Genomic DNA, 23,403 nt, shown 5'->3' with positions numbered 1-23,403 from the left:
TTGTTGCTTGCTGATGTGTGAAGCAGCAAGCAGCACTTGCTAGATCTGATCAGTTTTTGCACGAACATAGCTGTTCCCACCGCCCCATTTCCCTTTCGAACTCCTTTTCTAGGCGCCGCGCTCCCCACGATCGGTGGACGTCTATATATGTACATCCTTGACGAGATCTTCGATATTCAACTCTTCCAGCTTCCAGGAGCAGCATACGCAACGACCTTTCATCAGCCGGAAGCAATTGTGCCGACTATCTTTCAGCTCATCCATGCCTTGGTCTCGAGGCCTTCGCATCCAATGCAACCAGCAATGTCTCGGGTCAAACTTCACGTTCATCATGCACTGTGCAGTCACAATCCTCTTGCCTCGATGCCTTGCTTCGAGCCTTCACAGTGAAGAAAACAATGTTGACAAAGAGGGCAGCAAGTCGAACAAAGCGCGTCAAGGCACAATGGCGCGTCGACAAGGAGTGAAAGACACGTCTTTGTGACTCGAGTGCATTGTTGTGGCCTTCGAGCCTTGCGGCGCTGCAGTCAGTCCTGAGCCGTATGGGCGTGAAGTCGGACTTGGAGTTCTTGTCGAAGATGGATTTCTTGTTGCAACACACACCACATACTCCTGCCAAAGGCTTTGAGCAACGCAAGCAAGTCCAAAGTCAAAGCAGAAGCACCAACTCTCTCCTCAACCAACAACCCAAGCAAAGAGATCCAGTAACATGGCTTCGAACCAAGACCAAAGATTCACCATTGTGGATCTGCAGATAGCCGCCGGTCTGCTTCAGACATCCGAACGAGCATTTGGCAGCCGATGGACATCCACTCGAATGTACACTGTCAGCGAGAGGAGAGCTCTGTTCAGAGAGCGTCAAGCCCTGCATCGCCGACAACTCGAAAAGCATTCGGTGATCTGTGCCAAATCTATCAAGCATGACGGTTGCGAGTACATAGATCCCAAAGCATCATGGCTGCACCCGCCAAAGCATCTCGATTGTCTTGAGACTCTTCGCATCGACTGGGACACACACGAAAATTGCTGCGAGGCAATGTACGTCTTGTACTGCAACCATTGCCTGGACGAACTGATGGGTCGATTCGTACAAGGCTTCGGTATCCGAGATGAGAGAGATCTGTCGGAAGTGCATGTCAGAAATCTAACACATATCTTCAAAGCCCTGTTCGGTCGTCCGGAGCAAGTAGCTCTGCCACAACCTGTTCAGGTACAGACAGCTCAACCACCAAGCATTCAGAATCAGGCAGCTCAATCGCAGGATGACCAGAATACCGATGTTGCGCCGCAATCGCAACCAGCACCCACACAGCAGCTCAAGGCCATCGCCAATGGACATCCCCATCAAGGTTGGAGCGTCTATGCTACTGTGCCGGAATCGGCGCTGGACAACCGGAAATCGATCCAGTGGCTTCTGGACCTTGGACAAGTGTCAAGTCCACGTACGCCAAGCTTCATCGACAGGAGTCCAGCGGCCTGGAAAGCTGGAGAAGGAGAGAAGAGCGCCTGGGACTCCGAAGAAAGACGACGGCTGAGAATGGCAGAGTCTAAGAGCAGACAGCAGGCTGAAACTGCTGAATCATCCAGAGGCACGGCATCCACAGCGTCTGCCAGCTCATACCCGGGTACAGTAACTCAGCCTGAGTCATTCGGATTGCCGAACAGCTTCGGTCCGCTGTCCTCCCTGCCAGAGGAGCCAGATCAGAATGTTGCAGAGCCAGAAGAAGAAGTCGCAGAGCCAAAGGACGCAGATGAACAGAAACCTGCTGAGGATCTGCCAAGACGAGCCTTCCCCACGCATCGTCCTTATGTGCCACCAATGGCTCGGACCGCAGACTCTCCCTTCTCGAGCTTGCAGAAGAAGAAGGAAAGAATCGCAGAGCGCAGCGGACGTCTGGGAGAGTCAGCTACCGCTGAAAATACTCCTTCCAGACCATCCACGCGCCACAGTCTGAGCTTCGGTCAGTCTTGGCGGCAGTCTCCATACCGCGATGAGCGAAAGAACTCATCGAACATGAACCGACCACATACTGATGGTCGAGACAAGGACTGGAGACGAAAAGAAGAATAAGTGGTGACACTGCTAGTTGATGTGGATCGAGGGTGGAATTCGCTGAGATTAGGATATTCGAGAAGTAGTTGAAGCAATATTAAAGAATGTCGAACCAAATTCTACCCCGTTGCTGAGAAGAATAATGCGATAACAGAGCTGTTACTGTGGTCTCGTGCGTATGGACTTACTTGGACACTCATCTCCTACCTTGATTATTCATGTCGTAGGTAGTGATCCCTCCCGCATGCCTGCATGCTTGCTTCCGTGATGCGAAGCATGTCGCTGAGACCGTAAAAACAAAAATAGAAGAATGCAAAAGCTGGATGTGAGGCGATCTTCAAGTTGATGTTGCAGGAGATCGAGCTACGGTGTGATCTATTGACCTTATGTGCAATCTGCGCCAGGATGGCACATCAGAAGATTTGCTGAACTGAGGAGCTCGCCCTCCATGATTGCGGGACGACTGCACTACGGCGACGTCCAAGGAGTCTACATTGTTCATCATCTTTATTGAAAGAGACCGCTGACATACCTTACGCTCTATTCCTATTGTCATAGCATGTGAAGGTCATGATTCGGGCACCATACCTACTCACACACAGAGTGAAGCCTGCAGGATCCGTCCATGATGTATACATTTACCATGCTGTGTCCTCGATCGCACAACTCGATCACTTGTCTGGAGTTCCCTGCGGTGCCTGAGCATATTGGCGTAAGAGCCGGTGACTGGGTTATCTTTTAGGACAGAGCAGTTGAGCAGTTTTGAGATATGGCCATATGAGGATTCGTATAAGAGCTGGACGAGGACCGTGACACCTTTACATAGTCGCAAAGACAGAAGACTCGACGACGCTGAGTTCTTGGTGCAGCGCTTTTGAGCAGGTGAGGTTGTGGTCTCCTGTACTTGTGGCGGGCTTCAGAGCGTACCTTCCTTCCCAACGATGTGCTCTTGCCCTGGTTTGCAACGCGGAACTGTGCTCCTGCTCATCTGCGGTGAATACAGGCTGTTCAACAGAATCGGACACTTCAATAAAGTCCGACAACAAGCAAACACAGTGAACACTTCCTTTAGCATCGCGATATATTCAGCTTCATTAACAGACCAGTCATCTGTGTGTCGTGATTGGGATTCCAGCTTCCAATGCAGACCCGTCATTCTCATTCGCAGAAACAATGAGATTCCGAGTCATCCTTATCGTCATCCTCTATCAAGCCTTTCAGCACTGGTCACGCATCAGGAATTCTGTCCACTTGTACACCGCCAGAACCGCGCCGGTGGAAGTCGACGGTGAATGGGCATGTTCCCAATACTTTACAAACACAAGGTGTCTCCTTGGCGAATATGAAGATTTCGAGTTACAAGAGCTCAACTTCGCCAGTACTCAGAACAATAAGGCGCGGTGACAGCACATTCGCTTGCCAATTCTAAAAGCGGTCACAATGCCACACCACGAGAATAGCATTATTCGGACGACGATCAGGTATCATCATTCATTGTGTCTCGTGGTGGCGGCGACGATGACGACAGCAGCTGGACGGGCACGTATTCGTTGTTGGTAGTAGAGATAGCAAAGAAGCGTCTTGACAGAAGACCTCACGAAACAACGACAGCGACCATGAATCTGTTACAGGCGTCGTTTGGACTGCAGTGATAGCTATCACTTTCACAATTGCTCGGTATTGATCTAGCATATATTAACTACCTTTTTACTTTTCTGCTTCTCCTTTTCCCGCTATGAACTACTTACTATATCAATAGATCCAGATCCAGATCCATATTCAATGACAGATCCGACATGAACACCTTCAATCCACCCAAAGCACCCGCGGCCGATCGACGAAGATCGCGTCGCAGGCGACAACGAAATAGATCGAGAACGAACGTCCTGCCAGAATGGGCGCCCATCATCAGCTACATACCGCCTTCTTCAGACGTTTCAGAAGATGAAGAAGATATCTCGCCAAAGACTCTACCCAAGCGATCGCGACGAGCTTATCCTGAAGAGGTGGTGAAGAAATTCGAGGCTGAGAGGCAGCCACAGCTCGGTATCGTTCCTGCTCTACCGAAGACTCAGATGGGAGTACCGCCGCGTCAGCACCAGGCAGACCAAGCCTCTCTCCCCACCACATATCACGACCCTAAACCAAAGGCACCTGCATTGCCCGCAGACCATCACTATCCAGGAGGTCGCATAATTCATGTCGCCACGTTCCACCGACCCACGAACACCTGGCACCACGAAGCCATTCAGTACTCAACCCTACAACAAGCAACAGATTACTGTCACCTCATGTCAGGTTCGGTTCCCTGTGAGACCCTCGAATCTCACCGCAATCCGCATCGGTTCATGCCCCCATCATGGCCCTCACCAGATGTGTTTGATCTGAAATGGCAACGGCTCTCACTACGTGAGACCATGACTGAGGGGGCCCAACGATTCATGTCAAGTGATATCAGCGATTTCCTCGAGGATGAGAAGACGTGGGATCTATTGAGGGCTGGTGATGAGAATCCTCCGTATCTGCTGCTGGAGCTGGAGCTTGAGCTGAGTAATTGGAGGAGGGCGATTGCTGTTGGAGTGAGGCAGGATGTTATGAGGGACGCTGGGATACCTTCGCTCGATTTGAGGCTGCAGGGTGGAAATATGGGTGGGGAGCCTGGGCCCGCCGTGCCGAGGTGAAGATTTCATTGGAAGGAGACTGTTGCGATCTACCTCGAGGAGACTTGGATGAGAACATTGGAAAGGAAGAGATGGCCTGAATATAGGAAGTACTTGGATCATTCTTGGAGATAACTTGGAGGACAATTGGACAGGTTCAATAGTATATCGAAACTTGCTAGCTACCATCTTCACCACAGCCTAGTAAGACTCGCATTAATACAGACGCAATGTCTGCGTGCTCCAGCAGGCTTGTACGCAGCTGCTGATCGGCTTCACTCATTACCTCTCTGGTCGACCTCCCCCACCTCAGGTCGGTAGAGATCCGTGTATGCCATCTCAGCTCTGCGCCGCTGCCTCTGCTGGTAGGCCTGTCTACTAATTCTTGCATTGCCCTTCTTCTCCACCTTCTTACCCGTCTTCTTCTCCTTCTTTCCTTCACCGCTTTCCCTAGCCTGCCTCTTCCTCTCTGCTGCTTGTTTCCTCAACGCACTCGCTATTTTCCATCTCTCATTCTGTGCTTGATCTCTCGCCTCCTTCTCCTTCCACAATTCCTCCCTAACACGTGCAGCTTCTTCAGCATCTGCTCGTGGTTGAGCCTTGGCGTCGCCGATAGCTTTGTAGTACCACTTGCCGAACTCCATGAGCAGCTTGTTCTTCTCCTCTGTGCCGACGTCGACCTTGAACAGTAGATCTGTGACACCATCACGCCACTTGGTGCAAACTCGTGAGGCCATGAGCATGGAGGTATCAAGACAATCGATACTGGTTGAGTTCACTAGCTTCGAAATGGGGAATTGCTTGACGAACATGGTCTTGTTGACGCCTGTGTAGAGGCAGTTTTGTGTGATATAGTCGCTGAGCTGATCTTTGGTGGTTGAATTGATGGAGATGTTGTCGAGATTCTGGAAGATCAGGCGGAGGACTTCGGGTGGGATGTCTGTGATTTTGGCCATTGGGAGATTTCTGCTTAGTGTGGTAATGCTATGAGCCGACTTGAAAGTGTATACAGAATGCCAATGGCTTGGGTTAGAGTTGCGGTGGTCAACAGCGGCAGAGTATTGAGTAGGACTGGAAAAACTAGGAGGTCGTGATGTAAGTAGAGTCAACACTATCGTCAGCCGACCCGTTACCACGGCGCGAAACTGCACTTTTTTGTTTGTACTGCTTGCTCACGTAGTGGGCCTCACATACATCGTGACCGTTGACATCAGAGATAGGTAATGCCGCGACAGTTGGTGACTTCTTGGTTGAAAGATGCTAAGTGACGAAATGAAGCTTCACGCAGTGCCCCTTAGAAGTTACCTTTTAGGTCCTGACCCAGCGTCTTCCTTACTTCTGATGGCATAATCCAGTATTGCAACCCGAGACCCTTGCATCTCGCGAGCCATGCAACAATACCTCGACGAGAGATGAGAAAGTAATCGTCCTCGACAGGAGAAGTTGGAGCTTGTAGAAGCTGCTCGGCTCACTTGCCTTTACCGCTCTGACTCGTCTTTTACGGCTGATTTTAGGGCTCATCAAGCATCATCTGTATTTGCTGCTCGCCGTAGTTCTGGGCATCTTTGGTTTGCTTGGTTCAATAATGTAGAGAGAAGGCGCGACACCTCTCACCATTCTTGCTTCTCGTGTATCTCTGACGTCTAGTTCGATTAATGTGATCTTGGTCTCGTGCACCCAAGTAAAGGAGTACACGCTTTCCAGAATCCACGAGACGAGCATTTAGGTGATTCGATAAAATCAATTGCGGTCATGCGTCAACAAGCAGTAATTGCGTCCTGCAACGCAAGCCAAAGTCAAGAGTGAGTTGTACTATCCTAGTGTCCATTCTTGCAAGTATTGCATCGCGGGCAGCAATCTTGGTAGCGATTGTTCGATTTGTTGAGGCAAGCTCAGTCTGCGAGCTCAAAAGGTCACACCCTCCTCTCCTGTTCCATGGGGTTTGGCTGCTCCTCCCACCTGTGCCCTGTAATCGAGCGTGATGGCGGCTTCAACTGGGCTTCCTCGTTTGAGGCGGTCGTCCAAAAAGTGGTGGATGAACAGAGTGTATGAAGCTCCTTGGTGCCAGCAGGTTGTTCTGTTGCACTCGACAATGAAAATGGTCCTGACGATATCACTCACACCAAATGCTCACATACTCGATATCACTGCAACAGTGTTTACACGTATAGGTTTAAATAAGCGCCACCGGAATCATGGGCTGTACAATACATCTGCGTCAATAGAGTTCTTCCAGAACTCCAGCCCAATCGAAACTTTACGGCTGGCACATTGCAGTCGCACCACGTCACGATGGACTTCATCAGTAAGGTGCCAGACGAGGTACTTTTGCAGATCTTCAGCAATGTACCATACGATGGTAAGCAAGGTTGTTCGCTGCGTGGTGTTAGCAAGAAAATGGACAGGGTCGCCCGCGATAAGGCGCTACCAAAGTTGGTCGCAAAAGTTCAATACCCACCGTTCTACCTTGTCGTCGAGACTCTATACCCTCGGCGAGCATTTCTATGGCTGGACCTAGAGATCATACACCAAAAATGGCAAGACTATCAGCCATGGGCCATCCTTCTTCCGCATGCCGACCCAGATAGCCTCAGCACGGGTATCACTCTTATCGACGCATGCTATACTATCATACTAGCAACGCATACCACCCAATTCGATATCGAAGGCCGGATCATCCGCACCAACCTCACTCTAGCAAGATTGGTGCGAAAAGCAATTCCTATTGAAGCCTTACTGTTGCTTCGATATATCATCAGTCTCACCGATGAAGCTCTACAAGCCACATACTTCGAGGATCCAGCTGGCGACTTCGCGCTCTCCACAAATGACCAGGACATTATTGCCGTCAACTGCCTATTCCGTTCATCCCTGTTCGAGAACGTTTTGCTGAGCACCGCGTCAGAAGCGCCGAAATCTCTCGATTGCTCGTCCGCCACAAGGTCGCAAACATCTACGATCAGAGCCTCTCAACATCAGACGCCATGCGTCAGCATCTGGAGATACCTGGCCATGAGCGCGCTGGTTGGCAGGATGCGCTGGTGCTTGGCGTCGCAGTCGATCAAGCTCTAAAGCAGCACTTCCATCTGAGCACCCAGACGCAATCAAACTCTGACCAGTCTGTGCGATCGAAACTTGTTCGAGCTTATCAGACGCACATCGACATCAACCGGAAGGTTAAAGCTACGTTTGATGATGAGCAGGCAGCAAAAGTGATCAATGGAAGCATCAATGCAAGAGAAATTATTGGCCGAGTGGTGGAGCAGCTCATCGAGATTCAGTCCATGGACACTGATGATATGGAGGTCGCGGTGGAGGAAGAATTGGAGGCACTGGGACTGGATAACTGGCCACGTGCAGCGTATCTTGATTCTTAATCTGGCTGCGTCGAGGAGAACAACAAACTATGTCATTGCTTGGAGTGGTGAGGGCGGTCTGAGAAGCATATGACGGGAGATCCAGTAAAGATGAAACAAGGTTCTGGCAAAGGAGCACAGTCGATGCACAATGGAGCCAGACCAGTTCATGCGAATATTGTAACGAAGAAGAGATCAGTGTTTTAAATCCCGACGCGGCTTGCGCGGAGAAGAACAAAAGCTGGAGGCTGGGGTGGAGAAAACATCGATATTGGATCTGTAGCCTTGTGTAAGGCTGAATAGAGGACATGTCATTGTGTCTGATATTTTATGTTTGATACATTAAAACGTTCATCGCAATATTTCCCCTAACCTGGCACAGAAGTCCAGTCGACCTTCTGCCGTGCGCATTGCCAAAGCAGACTTGCACAATGGGTACTTGACTTCGTTCTTAACACCAATCGTCAAATCCCCGTCGGAAAGACGGCTTGTCTTATCAATCTTCTTACTACTTAGACTGGCCGTCCTGATCGCATGCCGTCCGTGTCCGCTAACCATGCTGACAGTCTGCTCCTTCCGCGCCTCGCGCCTCGTGCCTTGCGCTTCTTGCCTCTCATCCGCTCGTTGAAGCCTTCGAATAGAACTTCCCATGTGTCCTTGAGGATGCCCTTCATCTTATCGGATTGGACTCTTCTAGCCACAGTTCCTACTCTGCACTTCCAGCGATCCGAGCTTCCAGGCTCCGAGTGTCCGAAAGCTGCAAGGGCAATTGCGTGAATGCGATCAGACGCCCGAAACAGTTTGCACAGTTTCTCGCCGTCGTTGTACGTAAACCACATGGCTGTCGCCGATGAGGTGGTGTAGGATCTCGTGGATAATTTCGGGGGGAAGGTCGGTGAGCTTGGCCATTGTCTTCGGTATGGTTGAATGGAATGACTTTGGTATTGGTGGTGAAAAGATCGGCGAATTGGTTGGATGTGCGATGTTCTTGGTTCTGAGACGGGTCGGCAAGGTGCGGTGGATCGCTTTGAGGACGTCGAAGCACAGCGAGAGGAATGTATGATCTGATGATGTTGTGTAGCCGTGTCGGGAGATATAGTGACGCCATCTGTTTGCTGCACTTGAAAGTTGAGTGACTTTTTGAAACCATCCTGCGTGGAGTGATATTGGTCTGTTTTCATGGCCAAGAGTTGAGCACGGGAAAAGCAATGTCGACGAACGCCACGACCGTGGTGATATAGCACATAAGGTGCGAGTTCCGATCAATCCTCTGCATCTGGGTCACTGCAACTAAAGCGAGAATCGTATATCGCATTAAGCCGCCAGTGCCTGCTCAGTGTTGGGCCTTACACTATCAGCATGTTTGGCTGAGATATTTATTCTCATAGGAGCCTAGCTTTCTGTTTTCGTTCGCACTGGGAGCCACTCATAGCTCGTGTGCCTCAGCTCGCCTGAAGACTTACACCACTTGATCCTCTTTCTTTGGCTCGATAGGTTCGCGAGGATTTCCATACTGGGGCGCTCCTGCTCTCCAGAATCCACGCCGTACATATGATGCCCGCTCAAGCAAGCCTCAGCAGAAACCGTGCAGCCATGAGGCTGATAGGTATCTCATCACCACATGCTGTGTCGCAAAGCCTTGATCGCCCATAGCACAGGTCACTTCAGGATGGTTGGACAGTTCACCACGATGTCCCCCTTCGGATTAGTCTGCCACCTCCAAGGCCATTTTTCAGCCGCATACAGAGGCTTTCTCGCGGCGATACGTCTACCGACCGTGCGCCTTGATTTTGTCTGTAAATGGTGCGATATCCATCTACGTTGGATGCGAGAGCGGAAAATGTTGCGAGATCAACAAGTCTAGTCAATGTTGCCAGAGGGTGGTGGTATGCGTTTCCTGCAACGTGTCATCCATGGTGTCCGGCCTTGTGATATGTAGATCGATGAAGCTGAACAGTCCGTTCCCAGATTGGGATCTCGTCGCGCTCCGTCAGGTTAGGGAATTGACATGCTGAGATTAGTCATCGCTAGAGGACGATCAGCTTCAGTACTCCATGCTCCCACATATTCCATTGACGAGCGCGAAATGCAGTCGAATGCCTAGATCTAGTTCTCTAGCCAACCAGCCCAGATGTGTAGCACAGTCTTTTGTGACTGATGAGCTGGGAGGCGAACAGTCTATACTATGTCGGATAGAGGAGTAGCATGTTCGTGGTCACACTCCTCACTTAGCAACTTTCGTACCTCAAATGACTAGTGCGTGGCACATGGTGCAGGACAGCCTCGTGGGTGTATTTGCACCATGGCAGTAGGCCAATAGTTTCTGTACAAGAACTCCTGAGAGCCGGCATGACGATCCGGTCCGGTCATGGTCGAGTGAAGAATTTACCGGATTTTGATCTGTGATTTCGGGCGTCTAGACATTCATAGACCCCTGCCTCACATGCTGGAGATGTTGAGGATTCATCACCAGATCAGTACCGTAATCAATGGACTTTTGCATGAAGAATTGCTGCAAGAAGCAAAATGGCAGGGCTTGGAAGCTGTGATAAGCTCAAATGGGTGGGTCTCTAGCCGGTAGTCAGGCATCTCCAGGGTCCGAAGCTAGCCCAAACGAGGGCACAAGCACTGAAACGCGTCATCTTGCTCAGGTGCGAACGAGGCAGATTCGGCTTGCCAAAGATTCGCATTGCGTACCACTGCAATGACGCCAAGTACAGACATTTCCATGAGCATGAGCATATGATGTTGTCCTTGTCTGCAGGATGGGCTGGATGATATTGCTACCGTATCACTAAGGTCACCAGACCTCCTCCATCGTTAGGTCCTCCGCCTTTCTTTTCTCTAGAAGTTCCTCGACCCCGCCATGGCTCAGCAGGTCAGCATAAATCAGCAGGTTACTGCGAACACTCCAGCTCAAGAGCCTCCCACTGCAAGAATTCATGACCAGCAGCCTGCCATTCCTAACGGTGATGCGCCCAAACCTGGGATTCTTAGATGGGAAACTGCCAGAGAAGAAATGGACAGATCAATACCACCCGAAGGCCAGCTGCTGACTGGCAAGCAAGAACACTACCTGAAAAGGGAACTCATCTCAAGAGAGGTCTATACTGAAATACAGGAACTGAATACCCCAACAGCATTGCAGAGATTTGGTGCGCCTTTCCGGTCGCAGTACGGAGAGGTCTCGCCGGTCGACTCAGAGCTTCCCATCTTGCGCTACATCTTCGTTCACCATGTCCGGAATTTCCCATTTCTCGACAAGGCCAGAGAGAAGGAGTTCTGGCAGGATAAAGTGCAGGTTTTCCTTGAGTCCTTCGCCAGTAAATACATCTCGTCCTCAGAAGACAGGCTGGAAGAAACCAAGAGGAGGAAACTAGCAAAGAAAGCCCACAAGTTGGTCGAGCTGATGATGGTTTCCGGCATACCCACCGCCTCAGGCTACGAAGAGAGAATACGGTTTGCAGAAATGGAAGTGGTAGACAGAGGAGCCAACGACGCAGGCTTGATCGCAAACATACCTGAAGGCAACTTTATCAATGGCTGGGATGTTAATGTTGCAGGTGTCAGGACAACCTCGGTGAAAAGAACTGTGCGCTATCACCAGCATGCAGAGTTCCTCATCCGCGTGAAGAGACCGGACCAGCCAGCCTATTATATTGGGAAGCGATACGGTGAATTTGTGGCCATGCACAAGAGACTGCGTACAGAGATGCCCGGCAAGATTCTGCCACCTCTACCACGAAAGAACAAGAACAGCACATTCGCGTCTATCGGGGGTGGTGATGATGACGACGCTTCTTCGGTGTCATCTGTCTCTACTATGGACACCACAAACACTGACACAAATTCGTCTTCACGTCATCTCTTCACCCATCGTCGCTTCAAGTCGAGTACCTCCAGGCTTAGTGTAGGGGGGTCACCACTTGGTTCTTCGCCTGGTAGTAGAGCGGCGAGTCCAATGCCGGTACGGCTACATCGCGAAGATCAGAGAGTGTCACTGAGAGCTTCTTTGCGGACTCTCCTCCAGAACCCGCAAATAGCCGAATCAAGAGCAATGAACGAGTTTTTGAAGTCGAAGCCGATCAAGCTCAACGAGGAGGAACTAGAAGACATCGAAAACCGCAAGGAGATGGATGCACGACGGCTGGAGGAACAGCAGAAGTTTTACGAGATTGCGAGACAACGAGCAGCAGAGCTTGATGTTTACATGGAGCGGTTCCGCCGGAGCATAGTCGAAAGCAACGGCCTATCCAAGCTGTTTGCCGAAATCAAGCAGAAAGACACCATCCAAGAACTGAGTCCGGAGTACCAGAAGTTCGCAGAGTGGCTTCGAATAGAGATTGCAGCCACGATATATCACCTCTTCCTCGCCGAGGACAACTCACCAGAGCTATTTGCCCAGTTCAAGCAAATTCACTCGCTACTTCCTTATACTGTGTTGAAGAACGTCATTCGTATTGCGAACCCGGCGGCGGTCATGTCTGGTGTCCTTGATCTGTTCCTGGCACAACCATTCGGCACCCGGTCCTTGTTACAACGCGTCTTCTCAACCACTTTGCACAACGGAATTCGGACAGCACAGAAATCAGTTGACGGTGTTGCCGCTAACATTGATGAGGCTGTCTTTGTTGAGAAGCTGAAGCATTTCGTTGAGGCACCAGAAGAAGTTAAGAACGAGATCAGAGCGGAGGCTGAGGCGGAAAACGTCGACACAGTTGTTGTGATACTAAGATCTGAGCACTTTGCACCAGCGCTAACGCCGCCTCAAATCCAAAAGATCTTCAATGCCTATGTTGCGTGGAATAGTGCAGTCGAGAATGTTGATGTCGAGCTGAAACAGGGTGCCGAGGACTTCTCAAAGCTCAAACAGCTGCTCAAACTGATGACACGAAAGCGAGATAAGGAGATGATGGCACAGATGATCGAGGAGCCAACCACTCTGCAGCTGTTTCGAGATCTCTTCACCATCTTCTACGAGCCGCTTGTTCGAGTCTACAAGTCGGCCAACGTGTACAACAGCATTACTGACTTCGCACAATTTGCAGACGACGCCATCAAGACGGTCGAAGCTGCACAAAGACAGGACGTCTCCGCTGACCCAAATCAGACAGTGCAGTCCTTCATTGACCTATGTCAGCGGCATGAGCACAATTTCTACAAGTTTGTGCATGAAGTGCATGTGCACGACAATGGCTTGTTCGGTGCACTTATGGGATGGATCGAAGAGATTCTTGACTTCTTGAGGAAGGGTCCCAAGGGTGGCAAGCTCGATATGAACGCTATACTGCGTGGTGCATTAGACATGAAGCAGGTTGACAAAGAGAAGAGCATAGCGGAGATCGAGTCATTGATCAAATGGCAAGAAGCACGAAAGAAGTGGCATTCCGACAAGACCCGGCAGAAGATGGCCGCTGAAGGCACGAGCGGAAGCACGATGCCCGGGGTCGGCTCCTTCAAGAGTAGTGATTTTGGTTTGCACGAGGTATGTATTGTGACTGGGCGAGAAGAAGTGATGGCTAACAACACCCAGTCTGACCTTGCCGAGATGAATATCGAAGACGACGAAGATGACGATAGCGAAGAGGAGGAAGCCGAAGACGAACTCGACCCCATAGTAGCGGAGCGTAGGAGACGAGCAAAGAAGCAAGACCGACTACGGCGTAGTGCGGGTGAGCCGGAGAAGCCTCCTATACAAGAAATCGTGAAACTCCATCCGGCTTTCCTGGCTATGTTGCGGAATGTGCTTGCGGACTGAGTACGGCGGGCATATTGGCACGGCTCCAGGCGCCGTGTGGTGTGCCTTGGGCAATGGCTGATCTGAAGAATTGATTTCTGGTCAGCAACGAATCACGAAATTTCAGGTTGCAACGACGAATGAAACAAGCGATCGTTCGAAAATCACGAGAGTGGGCGAATGAAGAGGCGCGGCATGCTGATTAATAGTCTGATTGGTTCTTCAGATATTAGGCCAACGTCCTGTCGTCTCCAGTACGAGCGACTATCCACGCGGACACGCGTAGGATCACAGGTCAAGGGGAAAGTACAAGTGAGTTCTGTTCGGTACGTGAGATACCCGGAAAAGCCACAGGCAGTCAAGGACAGTACAGCCGCAACACAGGTTTCGAAGGTGCATGACCGTGCATGCATCAAGCTGGTCGGTCTGCTCACGAGCACCGTTTCTGGCAGCAGCGCGTTACATCTAGGGCTGAAAAATGCTCTAAGCGACGCTGACATGCCTGCCTACCTATCTACCTACCTAAATAGATAGATGTTCTGTAGCTTATTCAGAGCACAGATGCATGTACGAGTATCCTAAAGCGTGACAGGCACATCCAATGATGTGTATCGAACAACAAAGCATAGTAAGTAAGACCAATCGTCGTACACGATTCAATTGATACCGGCGTATTCTATGGACCGGGGCACGAGGGAGCTTGGCCGTGCTACTTGTAGAAGCTTGCCCGTTCTGGGAGTTGGTCGGAGAACAAGGATGATCGAATTGCATCACTTTGCGATTTAGCCGAAAGTCTTTGCTCGGATTTGAGGAGCACCTCGCAGCTGAAAATTGATACCTCTTCGAGGCACAGACAGCTTGCTCTCTGCGCTCCTTGAGCGAAAAGAGAGACGATAAGGGCGACTCAATATGCGTTGCACCGGTGGTCATCGATTGAAAGATTATCGCGGACTCTTCTTGCTCGTTGACCTTCGACGACGAATTGTGCTAGTGTGTGCGCGCTAAGTGGGGCCTCCTAATCCGTACTAGTACTAGCACGCAGGCACGTAGGACTCAGTCAGCTTTGCCGACGACTGGCCACTTTCCTCAAGTTCTCTTCTGGCCAACCACTTGTTTTTCTTCTTAACCTCCACCCACCTCGCTCAATCACGTTGTCCATTATTGACGCTTCAACCAGTTGATTCGACGACTTCTACTTCCCAGTTGCTGGGTACCTCTACTCAAGATTATTGGCTCGGGCAACATCTCTGTGTCTCGCATCAAGACCACGGGTCGACGCGTTACAGAGCTCAAGTCTTGATAAGCGCGATCGCAACCTCGTTGCACGTTGCATTGTTGCCGCCACAACCACTCAGAGGTGACCTGTGCCTTGACAGCCCCTTCTTCGAAGCGCTGACATTAGTACATCGGTGTTCAAACATCAAGTCAAACGCGTGATAGCAAACTGCTCGTCGCATCACACTCTTCAGCTTCGCCTTGTGGCCGCCAAGCACTACGTAACAACCAGCGCGTGCAGCTTATCGACAAGCATCTTCACATATTCAAAGTCCTCGGCCCAAAGGACGAGTTCGTCGAGCAATACACAGCAGAGCGGGCAGAAACAGAACTCGACTTCGACTGCGTTGCTACCAGCAAGTCGTCATTGCACAAGAATAGAACTCGTGCTGCCTTTACCCTTGCGAATCCAGGTTAGTGCATCATGCCAACGCATCTCTGCATATTCTCCCAATGACCGCCAGTTCACGGCGTCCACCTCGCCTGCCTCTCCAATAACACTTTACCATTCACCGCACCACGCCATACTAATACACATTGTCTTTGCTCCAGGTTCACAATCGAATCATATTGAATCATTCGCGGCTTCATACACCTGAACGGCTCCATACACAGGTCACTTTACCATCTAAAGCAAACATCACCATTAAGCTTCGAGAAGCAGAACCTGGTCCTATCAACAGCCACGCCTTGAATTGACAGCAAGGTCTAACGTATCGAAGCCTGGTTGTCAGTCCAAGCATTGAGGCAAACTTCTAGGCAAGCCTACCGCGCCACAATCATTGTCCACGGCCTGCCCGCAGTGACAACGCATCAATCGCATCACTCAGCCTAGGTCTCCTGCACAGGCACCCAAAGCGAGGCAAGTACATCGTCTTGTCAACGTCACAAGACGATCGACGTGCTTGAGCATCAACTTGATATTGTCCTCTGACAAGCACATATCGAGACCCATCTAACTGTCTTCGTCAAGAATTCAAGTAAGTCATCCATTCTTGCTTCCTGACTTGGCATTGGTGCCCACATACGGTCCAGTGACCAGTCGCCTATGCAGCAAAGACTAACGCGAGAGACCAGACTGCGCCTTGTTGTTTTAGATCCTCGAATCAGCTTGCAAAGGCTCGTAGTTCGCTCTTCACAACTCGAATTCCCCAGAGGCGCGTTCCGATCCATCAAACCTCCTTGCAACACGTCTTTCCACCACGACCATCTGCAGCTTGTTTGACTTCCCGAAGACAGTCCACTATCGCGCGCTGCACCACCGGACTGTTCACCACTCAGATTACATCGACATTTGCTCTGGTCTGTCTTCCCATAAGCCCTACTGCCGGCCATGATGCAGGCATATTCTCAGTATCAACCGCACGATGCGCACAACCCCCACCTCGGTGGTGGCTACCAGACCTCTCCTCAAAGCGCCAACACAGGAGCCCTCACATCCCCATCTGGGCCTCAGTCGCATATGAATCAGCACAATCCGCAGGCTTCGCCAATACTACCATCGCAAAGCCAGAACCAGTACCAGGCCCCACCATCAATGGGCTATCCTCAGTATGGCGGTGTCAACATGTACCAGAATCCGGGTATCTCAACCTCAGCGGCTGCCGCAATGGCTACTGCCGCAGCATCAGGTATGCAAGGATGAAAAGCGAAGTCAAGCCATCACTAACGTACTCCCAGGTCAAGCCATGCCACAGATGTCCTCTGGCATGCCACAAGGCCCACAAATGAATCAACAACGTCGAATGAGCCATGTTACGAGTCCTCACGGTCAGATGTCGCAGCCCGTCATGAACAGTATCGCGCGCCAGTCAGTACCGCCGCCAATGCAAGCTCCCCCACAACCAGTTCAGGCGCCGCAGGAAGAAATTGCTACAGGCGGACAAGAGGAGGCGCCACTTTACGTGAACGCGAAACAGTTTCACAGAATATTGAAGCGGAGAGTAGCACGTCAAAAGCTTGAGGAACAGCTGCGGTTGACGTCTAAGGGCCGGAAACCGTACCTCCACGAGTCAAGACACAATCATGCCATGAGGCGGCCTCGAGGCCCAGGCGGTCGATTTTTGACCGCTGATGAAGTTGCTGCCATGGAGAAAGAGGGCAAAGGCGAGAATGGATCCATGATCGAGAATCAAGAAGTCAAGGCACCTACCAGCGGCACAAAGCGGAAAGCGCGATCAGATGATAGCGACGAGACGCCGTTGAAAAAGACGAAGGTCTCAAGTGAGAGTGCCGACGATGATGACGATGATGGCGATGTGGAGGACGAGTAGAGCTTTCTTCCGCCACTCACGCCTGTCAAGCTCTGACACAGCGCATGACTTTGGCTCATCTCATCTCATTCGCTACGGCCTCTCACTTCTTGTCTGGTGGCTTTCTGGCTTTTGCGTTGCAACTGTCTGATGGATTTAGCAAGCGTTGTCGATTTGATCATGGAGGGGAGGAAGGAATACGATCTGGGGATAACGACTGACGACAACCCAATACATACACTAATCAAACTCATACCCTGGATGCGGAGGAGAAGGAAAGGAAGGAAAGAGATGGACATGAGGGATGGAAACGGACTCACGACTCTCCTATTCAATTCTTTGATGGACCTTTATGCATGCTGGACTTGCTGGGACTGCCTGATACCACTTTGATGGAGGATATGTTTGCGTTTGAAGCTCTGTATTTACACTGCACACCCGATACCACTTATACAAGTAACCGCGAAACAGGGAGCGAGACTGGACTGGCCCACGCCACAAAGAATAAGCAAATATGACGAATCTCTTTTCAAGTACTTTCCTTTTGACTGCCCGTTCAGAAGCAAAGATACGCTCGTTCGACGTTGGGAACGTGGCCTGGGAGCTTCGCATGCTGAAGCTGTTTGATACTTTGATGTTGACGGAATATGTTGCGATAGAGCACAGACAAGGTCGGAGGTACCCCAACAAGAACGCGCTCACTTGCGGCTTTCATCACTGGATCCGCCAGAGGCATATTACGGCGGCAAGAAGACAGGAAGCCGCGAAGACTACTCGACGAACAGGGGAATGGGGGCACGTTCATGGCGCCGAAGTCGTAGATGCGTTTGGTAGCATATAGCAAGCAATGCAGTCTCTATTGATGCATTGTCATGCGAGGAGAATGAGATGGCTATTGATGAATGAAAGCAGGACACTCTGGTCCTAGTCCTTGAAGTTATATTACTCGTTTGCTGTGATGCGGTCGTTTTTGCATCTCTCAGGCGATGACTGCGCCAGTAGAGTTAGTTTTATACATGCCAAGGCTCAAGCCTCAACGTGCTCGATGTTGCTCGACTCCGCGCACTTTCTACCTGACTTCATGTCCGTCACGCTCTGCCATATCTGTGTTTTTTTGTTTCCTCGGATGACAGCATGATCTCGTTCTGATCTGTACAAGGTGTACCGTAGCGCCCTCCCGACACGTCCTGTCTTCAGCCCACCCTCAATTGCCTCCCCGTCAGCTGACGTACCACGCTTCCTAATCAAATCTTCCTACACCTTGAGACAATGTTTCCCTCCATCCTTCCTTCCATCCATACCGCGGGTGAACACCAGTTGCACCTTCTCCCTTAAGGCCGTACTTTCCTCCTCATCGGGGTTGCGCCTTTCTTGCTGCCCTCTTTCAGGGTCGTGCATTCCTCCTTTGATAGGAAGCTAAAGGGAGGAAAACATGATTACGTCAACGGTGAAGACTCGATCTTGTTAACCAGGTCAGGACTAGGAAGCTGCGGCGGCTTACGAACTAAGATATAGGTAGGTACGATACGATATGAACATGCTGATGAGGAAAGTGCAATTATGATCATGAGGAAGGCGTGGCCATATGCAAGTCACAGACAGGAAGGCGCGACTATCTTAGTGGGGAAGGCACGACTATGTGTGCGAGGGAAGGTGCGTTCGTACTCAGCACGCAAGCATGGCAGGCGCGACCCTACAACTGTCAAGAGAGAAGGTGCGAGCAACGCCACGGGATCCGGCAGGTGCGACCGATCATGAGTCACGGAAGGTGTGATCGTGCCGTGTTATGGCGAAGAAGGCACGACCGAGACGATGAAGATAGGGAGGGACGACCGAATCGATCAGAAGGTAAGGGAGGAGCGATTATGCTGTTCTGGAAGTTGCGACTGGGCTGACCGAGGTGGGGGTCTGGAACTTGCATTTGCAGTATCATGTCTCGATGTGTGTATACATAGTACTCAGTTCGGTGACTGGGTTTGTAGACGCACTGACATCGGCATTTTCATGGCTTCAACTTGTCGCCGTATCCTTGCCAAGCATAATGGTGTCCTCAGCTGAGGATGTTGATGGTAACGGTGAAGCACTGAATCTTGAGGCTTTGCTAATGCGCTGTACTGAGACCGACATGCTGTCGGCTTCCAGGCTGATCAAGCATCAGGATACCTCAGAGACGCTTTGTGGTCCTTGTTTCTGCAATGGGGTTTGCCAATTGCTGAGCTTGCCATCAAGGCTGGTATTGACGCATTTGAAGGTCCTGTAGGGACAAGAGACTAGTACCGGTAGAAGTAAACTGCCGTATCAAATCGTCTCCGCCACATATGCACTTTTGACTCAACAGAAACATTGTGAGGCCTTCATGCAAGGCGGACATTGGGGTAAGATAGAAGCTCAGTCGTTCCCAGAAATGCATGGCAGTCGTAGAAGCTTCTGAACGAGATAACATAGGATCAATGCCGCTTGCTCACAAGGTATTGTCTCGATCTGACCGCGCTCAGTACTATGGTGTGCGCTAGGGATTTGGCCAGCCGGGGCACGCCCTTGCTTGCTAGTATAAGGTTGGCTTCGAGAGCTTCGTTGACGGCTTCGCCAGAGGGTGATTGTTAGTCCAGTGAATAATGCATGCTTCACGCCGCGACTTTGAAGACTCGGTTTTCGGCAAGGCGTCACAGAGATGCTTAGGACGCTGCGATATGGACATCAGAAGACCGAGTGGTTAGCCTGCTTGTCATAATCCTGAAGCCCACACATGCTCATGCTCATGCTCGTGGTGTATGTCAGACAGCACCTCGGTCAATCAGTCAACTCGTTGTTGACCCTTTCCCATCGGGTGTCGCAGCAATCTGTTGGTCATCAGCGTAGCTTAGGAGTCTCCTGCACTTGGATTCAAAATTAGCCGTCAGGCGTGGTTGTAATTTTTGTATTGTACAAACACGTCTCTTGCCATAGTACTGTCTATGTACAGTTCTGCCCCAATCGTAGGCGCTCTCAGTTGGGCGTCTTCCACCGGCGACATGCGCCCCTCTCGGCTTTGGCGAAACCGTCAAATGTAACGCCGTACCTTCTAGCTGTTGGACCACCGTGCTCTTTTCATGCCGTTCGGTTACTCCTCGATATCGGGGACCACGAACCAGTGCATCAGTAAAGGGGATTCAAATATAACTTTGGGAGATGCTGCTCATTTCGCGTGGTCGGCAGAGATTTTCTGTAGATATGCCTCCAGGTCAAAGTTCTTGTCCTCGGGATCGGTAACGACTGCGCGATATTAGTATGCCATACTCTGTTCCTCATTATGGGCCAGCGCAACATACCACCATCATCACCCTTGGTAAAGGCCGAAGGGTTCTGCTTCTTCTTCCATTCCAGCTTGGCCTTCTGTATCAGGTCCTCCTTGTGCTTCCACTCTGCTTGAGCATGTGCGGCATGATTTTGCGAGTTTATCGTTCTTTGGTGTGAGAAGCCGTAGAATATGCCGAATGCTAACGCTGACCAACGGAGCACCTGTAATAGTCAGTACTGACCAGACCATCATTATTACTGCCTCGCGCCGGGTAGTCGTTTCCAGGGCGTTCTCACATTAGCTCCCTGCGATGTTGACACTGTAGACATATTGCGATTCGAATCCCAAACCTTGCGGTCACAATCCGGGAAATTGGTAATTAAGCTCCGCAGGGCGGTGCGACGTAGCGAGCGAAGGTGTAGAGGAGCAGAGGGCGGATTGTCGTGTTATCGCGTGCTTGGTGAGCTTTTCGCTGGACTGAGCTCGGGTTGCTATTCGAGAAAATCGGAGCTCAGGGAAGGAACATCACGTGATTACGCATCTAGCAACGGAAAGAGCGACCAGGGTAGCGACAACCACCGAAATACGCAAGCATGTAGGCTTCCTCCCATCTTCACTCCAATACTACCGCAAGCATGTCGTCGTCGATACAGTCAAGGAAAGTGGAGCTGCTAGCAAAGAAGGCGCGGTTAGCAGAGCTCAAGCGGCAGCGTGAGTTAAGGCAGGAACAGTTCTCAGCGGGTAGGCAGAGTATCGGTGGTGAGGTGTGTACGTACCGCTACAGCCCAGCTTTGTGGTATACTGACATGGCGTAGTCATCACCTAGAAGGACAGCAGAAGAGCGACGGTCAGAGATCGATAGTCTCGTCTCTAGTCTCATTGATCGCCAACGTGAGAATGCCTCCTCTCCGAGCAGAAGCCGACCAAGTTCATTCTATGGAGAGAGAGAGGCCACTCCTCAGAATGGCGAACACCATCAGAGACCGCCTATGGTGTCTATGTCTACCCAGACAGCAACCACCGAATCTGAAGAGACAACCAGGGAGGTTGTGACAGCTCCTGCTGTACAGATGCCAAAGCCAGAATACATCACCTACTCTAAGGGTGTGCAGACTGAGCCTGTATCAGACATAGGTGTCGGCACAGAAGATGACCTTGACGGAGACACGGCCACCCGAGGAAGGAGGAGGTCAAGCAGGAAGTCAAGAGAGGCGGATGAAGAAATCAGAGCAAACCTACGGAAAGAGATCGAGGACGAATTGAGGGCCATGCAAGATGGCTCGGCCCCGATACCAACAGCAGCACAGCAGAGATTTCCTCTGCGCCAGCTGAACAACAATGAACTCAATGCCGTCACTTCCTCCAACGACTTCCAGTCTTTCATCGAGCGATCGTCTAAAGTTATTGAGCGAGCATTGGATGAAGAATATGATCTGCTAGCAGACTATACCAGGACTGCTGCCGTCGAGACAGACGAGGACTATGCAAGCAAAACATCTCAGTCATTGCGGGAGACATTGCAATTATATTCTGCCAACCACTCAAAAAGACGCATGGTCACGGACCTGCACTTCTCTCCACATTTCCCTGAACTTCTCCTGACCTCCTACACCAAGAACGCCTCTGCTCCGAACGAGCCGAACGGTATGGTCCTTCTCTGGAATACTCATGCACCAAGCCGACCTGAATACGTCTTTTACGCTAGCAGCGATGTTCTCACAGCTCGGTTCTCCCCCTTTCATCCAAATCTTGTCATAGGCGGCTGTTACTCAGGCCAGGTCTGCATATGGGACACCCGCTCCTCCCACCGCAACGGCCAGCCAGAACGACGAACACCACCATCGGGTCCAGGCTCCCACCTAGGCCACACTCACCCCATATTTTCCCTCAGCATTGTCGGCACACCAAACGCCCACAACATTCTCACTGCAGATACCGATGGCATTGTTTGCTCTTGGTCCCCAGACATGCTAACACAGGCCCAAGAATATCTCTACCTGGCCACGCCTCCTTCAACAGGTAGCAAAACCGACGATCTAGCACCCAAGTCTATGTCCTTCCCTACCTCAGATCCAACATTCTTTCTAGTCGGTAGCGAGGAAGGAACAATTTATCCGTGCCATCGCTACGATCGAGCAGGCGCCAAAGCTGGTGTCGATGCCAGAATCGCATACAAAGGACACACGGCACCTATAATGTCAACACAGTATCATCCTGGTCGTGGCCCTGTTGATCTCGGTGACCTTGTCCTCTCAAGCTCTTCAGATTGGACCGTCAAGCTCTGGCGGACAAAACCTGCCGCTGCACCAGGTACCTCCTCTTCAACCACAAAGTCTAGCACAAGCACTACCGACCCAAGCACTGGCGCTGAATATGTCAAACCAGTCCTCGACATTCCACTTGAGGACTTGGTCTACGATGCAAGATGGTCGCCGAACAAGCCCTCGGTCTTCGCAGCCGTTACAGGCGCAGGCGATCTCGAGGTCTACGATCTGCTTTCTGATATTGAAGTCCCAGTCGCGAAGGCATCACCAAGTAAAACTAAACTTGCGAATAGTGCAAGCATATTGCCGTTTAGAGGTCTCAACAAGCTGGCATGGGAAGAAAGGCAAGGTAGGCAAATCGCCGTGGGCGGACTCGATGGTGTGGTTAGTCTGTTTGAGGTCGGCAGAGGACTGTCTTGTGGACCTGGAGAGGCGGACGTGAGGGAGTGGCAGAGGATGAAGAGTGTTGTAGCAAGGCTTGAAGCTGGTGGAGGTTAAGCAGCAATTGGGGATTCGTTGCTTGTGTTAT

The 23,403-nt window shown here is 51.0% G+C and overlaps 8 protein-coding genes across 8 annotated transcripts; 6 read left to right on the top strand and 2 right to left on the bottom strand.

Annotated features, from left to right (window-relative positions):
• Positions 1 to 709: 709 nt before the first annotated feature.
• PMZ80_007251 (uncharacterized protein) lies at positions 710 to 2,071 on the top strand (the record flags this gene model as incomplete). The annotated part of the gene is made up of 1 exon (XM_064875659.1): positions 710 to 2,071. The coding sequence occupies one exon, from the start codon at positions 710 to 712 to the stop codon at positions 2,069 to 2,071; it is 1,362 nt and encodes a 453-aa protein (XP_064728924.1).
• Positions 2,072 to 3,849: 1,778 nt separating this feature from the next.
• Positions 3,850 to 4,734, top strand: PMZ80_007250 (uncharacterized protein; the record flags this gene model as incomplete). The annotated part of the gene is made up of 1 exon (XM_064875658.1): positions 3,850 to 4,734. The coding sequence occupies one exon, from the start codon at positions 3,850 to 3,852 to the stop codon at positions 4,732 to 4,734; it is 885 nt and encodes a 294-aa protein (XP_064728923.1).
• A 254-nt stretch (positions 4,735 to 4,988) lies between these two features.
• Positions 4,989 to 5,669, bottom strand: PMZ80_007249 (uncharacterized protein; the record flags this gene model as incomplete). The annotated part of the gene is made up of 1 exon (XM_064875657.1): positions 4,989 to 5,669. The coding sequence occupies one exon, from the start codon at positions 5,667 to 5,669 to the stop codon at positions 4,989 to 4,991; it is 681 nt and encodes a 226-aa protein (XP_064728922.1).
• Positions 5,670 to 7,005: 1,336 nt separating this feature from the next.
• PMZ80_007248 (uncharacterized protein) lies at positions 7,006 to 8,090 on the top strand (the record flags this gene model as incomplete). The annotated part of the gene is made up of 2 exons (XM_064875656.1): positions 7,006 to 7,586; positions 7,619 to 8,090. The coding sequence occupies 2 exons, from the start codon at positions 7,006 to 7,008 to the stop codon at positions 8,088 to 8,090; spliced, it is 1,053 nt and encodes a 350-aa protein (XP_064728921.1).
• A 2,845-nt stretch (positions 8,091 to 10,935) lies between these two features.
• PMZ80_007247 (uncharacterized protein) lies at positions 10,936 to 13,827 on the top strand (the record flags this gene model as incomplete). The annotated part of the gene is made up of 1 exon (XM_064875655.1): positions 10,936 to 13,827. One exon carries the CDS (start codon positions 10,936 to 10,938, stop codon positions 13,825 to 13,827), a length of 2,892 nt encoding a protein of 963 aa, XP_064728920.1.
• A 2,590-nt stretch (positions 13,828 to 16,417) lies between these two features.
• HAP2 (Transcriptional activator) lies at positions 16,418 to 17,354 on the top strand (the record flags this gene model as incomplete). The annotated part of the gene is made up of 2 exons (XM_064875654.1): positions 16,418 to 16,712; positions 16,762 to 17,354. 2 exons carry the CDS (start codon positions 16,418 to 16,420, stop codon positions 17,352 to 17,354), a joined length of 888 nt encoding a protein of 295 aa, XP_064728919.1.
• A 3,154-nt stretch (positions 17,355 to 20,508) lies between these two features.
• On the bottom strand, positions 20,509 to 20,939 carry TIM11 (F1F0 ATP synthase subunit e, mitochondrial; the record flags this gene model as incomplete). Its single annotated transcript, XM_064875653.1, has 3 exons — positions 20,509 to 20,585; positions 20,642 to 20,831; positions 20,907 to 20,939. The coding sequence occupies 3 exons, from the start codon at positions 20,937 to 20,939 to the stop codon at positions 20,509 to 20,511; spliced, it is 300 nt and encodes a 99-aa protein (XP_064728918.1).
• A 306-nt stretch (positions 20,940 to 21,245) lies between these two features.
• PMZ80_007244 (uncharacterized protein) lies at positions 21,246 to 23,372 on the top strand (the record flags this gene model as incomplete). Its single annotated transcript, XM_064875652.1, has 2 exons — positions 21,246 to 21,374; positions 21,426 to 23,372. 2 exons carry the CDS (start codon positions 21,246 to 21,248, stop codon positions 23,370 to 23,372), a joined length of 2,076 nt encoding a protein of 691 aa, XP_064728917.1.
• Between the last annotated feature and the right edge of the window lie 31 nt (positions 23,373 to 23,403).

This window comes from Knufia obscura, assembly GCF_036327395.1.
Source record: "Knufia obscura strain CCFEE 5817 isolate CBS 148926 chromosome Unknown scaffold_8, whole genome shotgun sequence".
NCBI lineage: Eukaryota > Fungi > Ascomycota > Eurotiomycetes > Chaetothyriales > Trichomeriaceae > Knufia > Knufia obscura.
The sequence above is the reverse complement of the archived record's forward strand: the minus strand, read 5'-3'. Positions and strand labels throughout refer to the sequence as shown.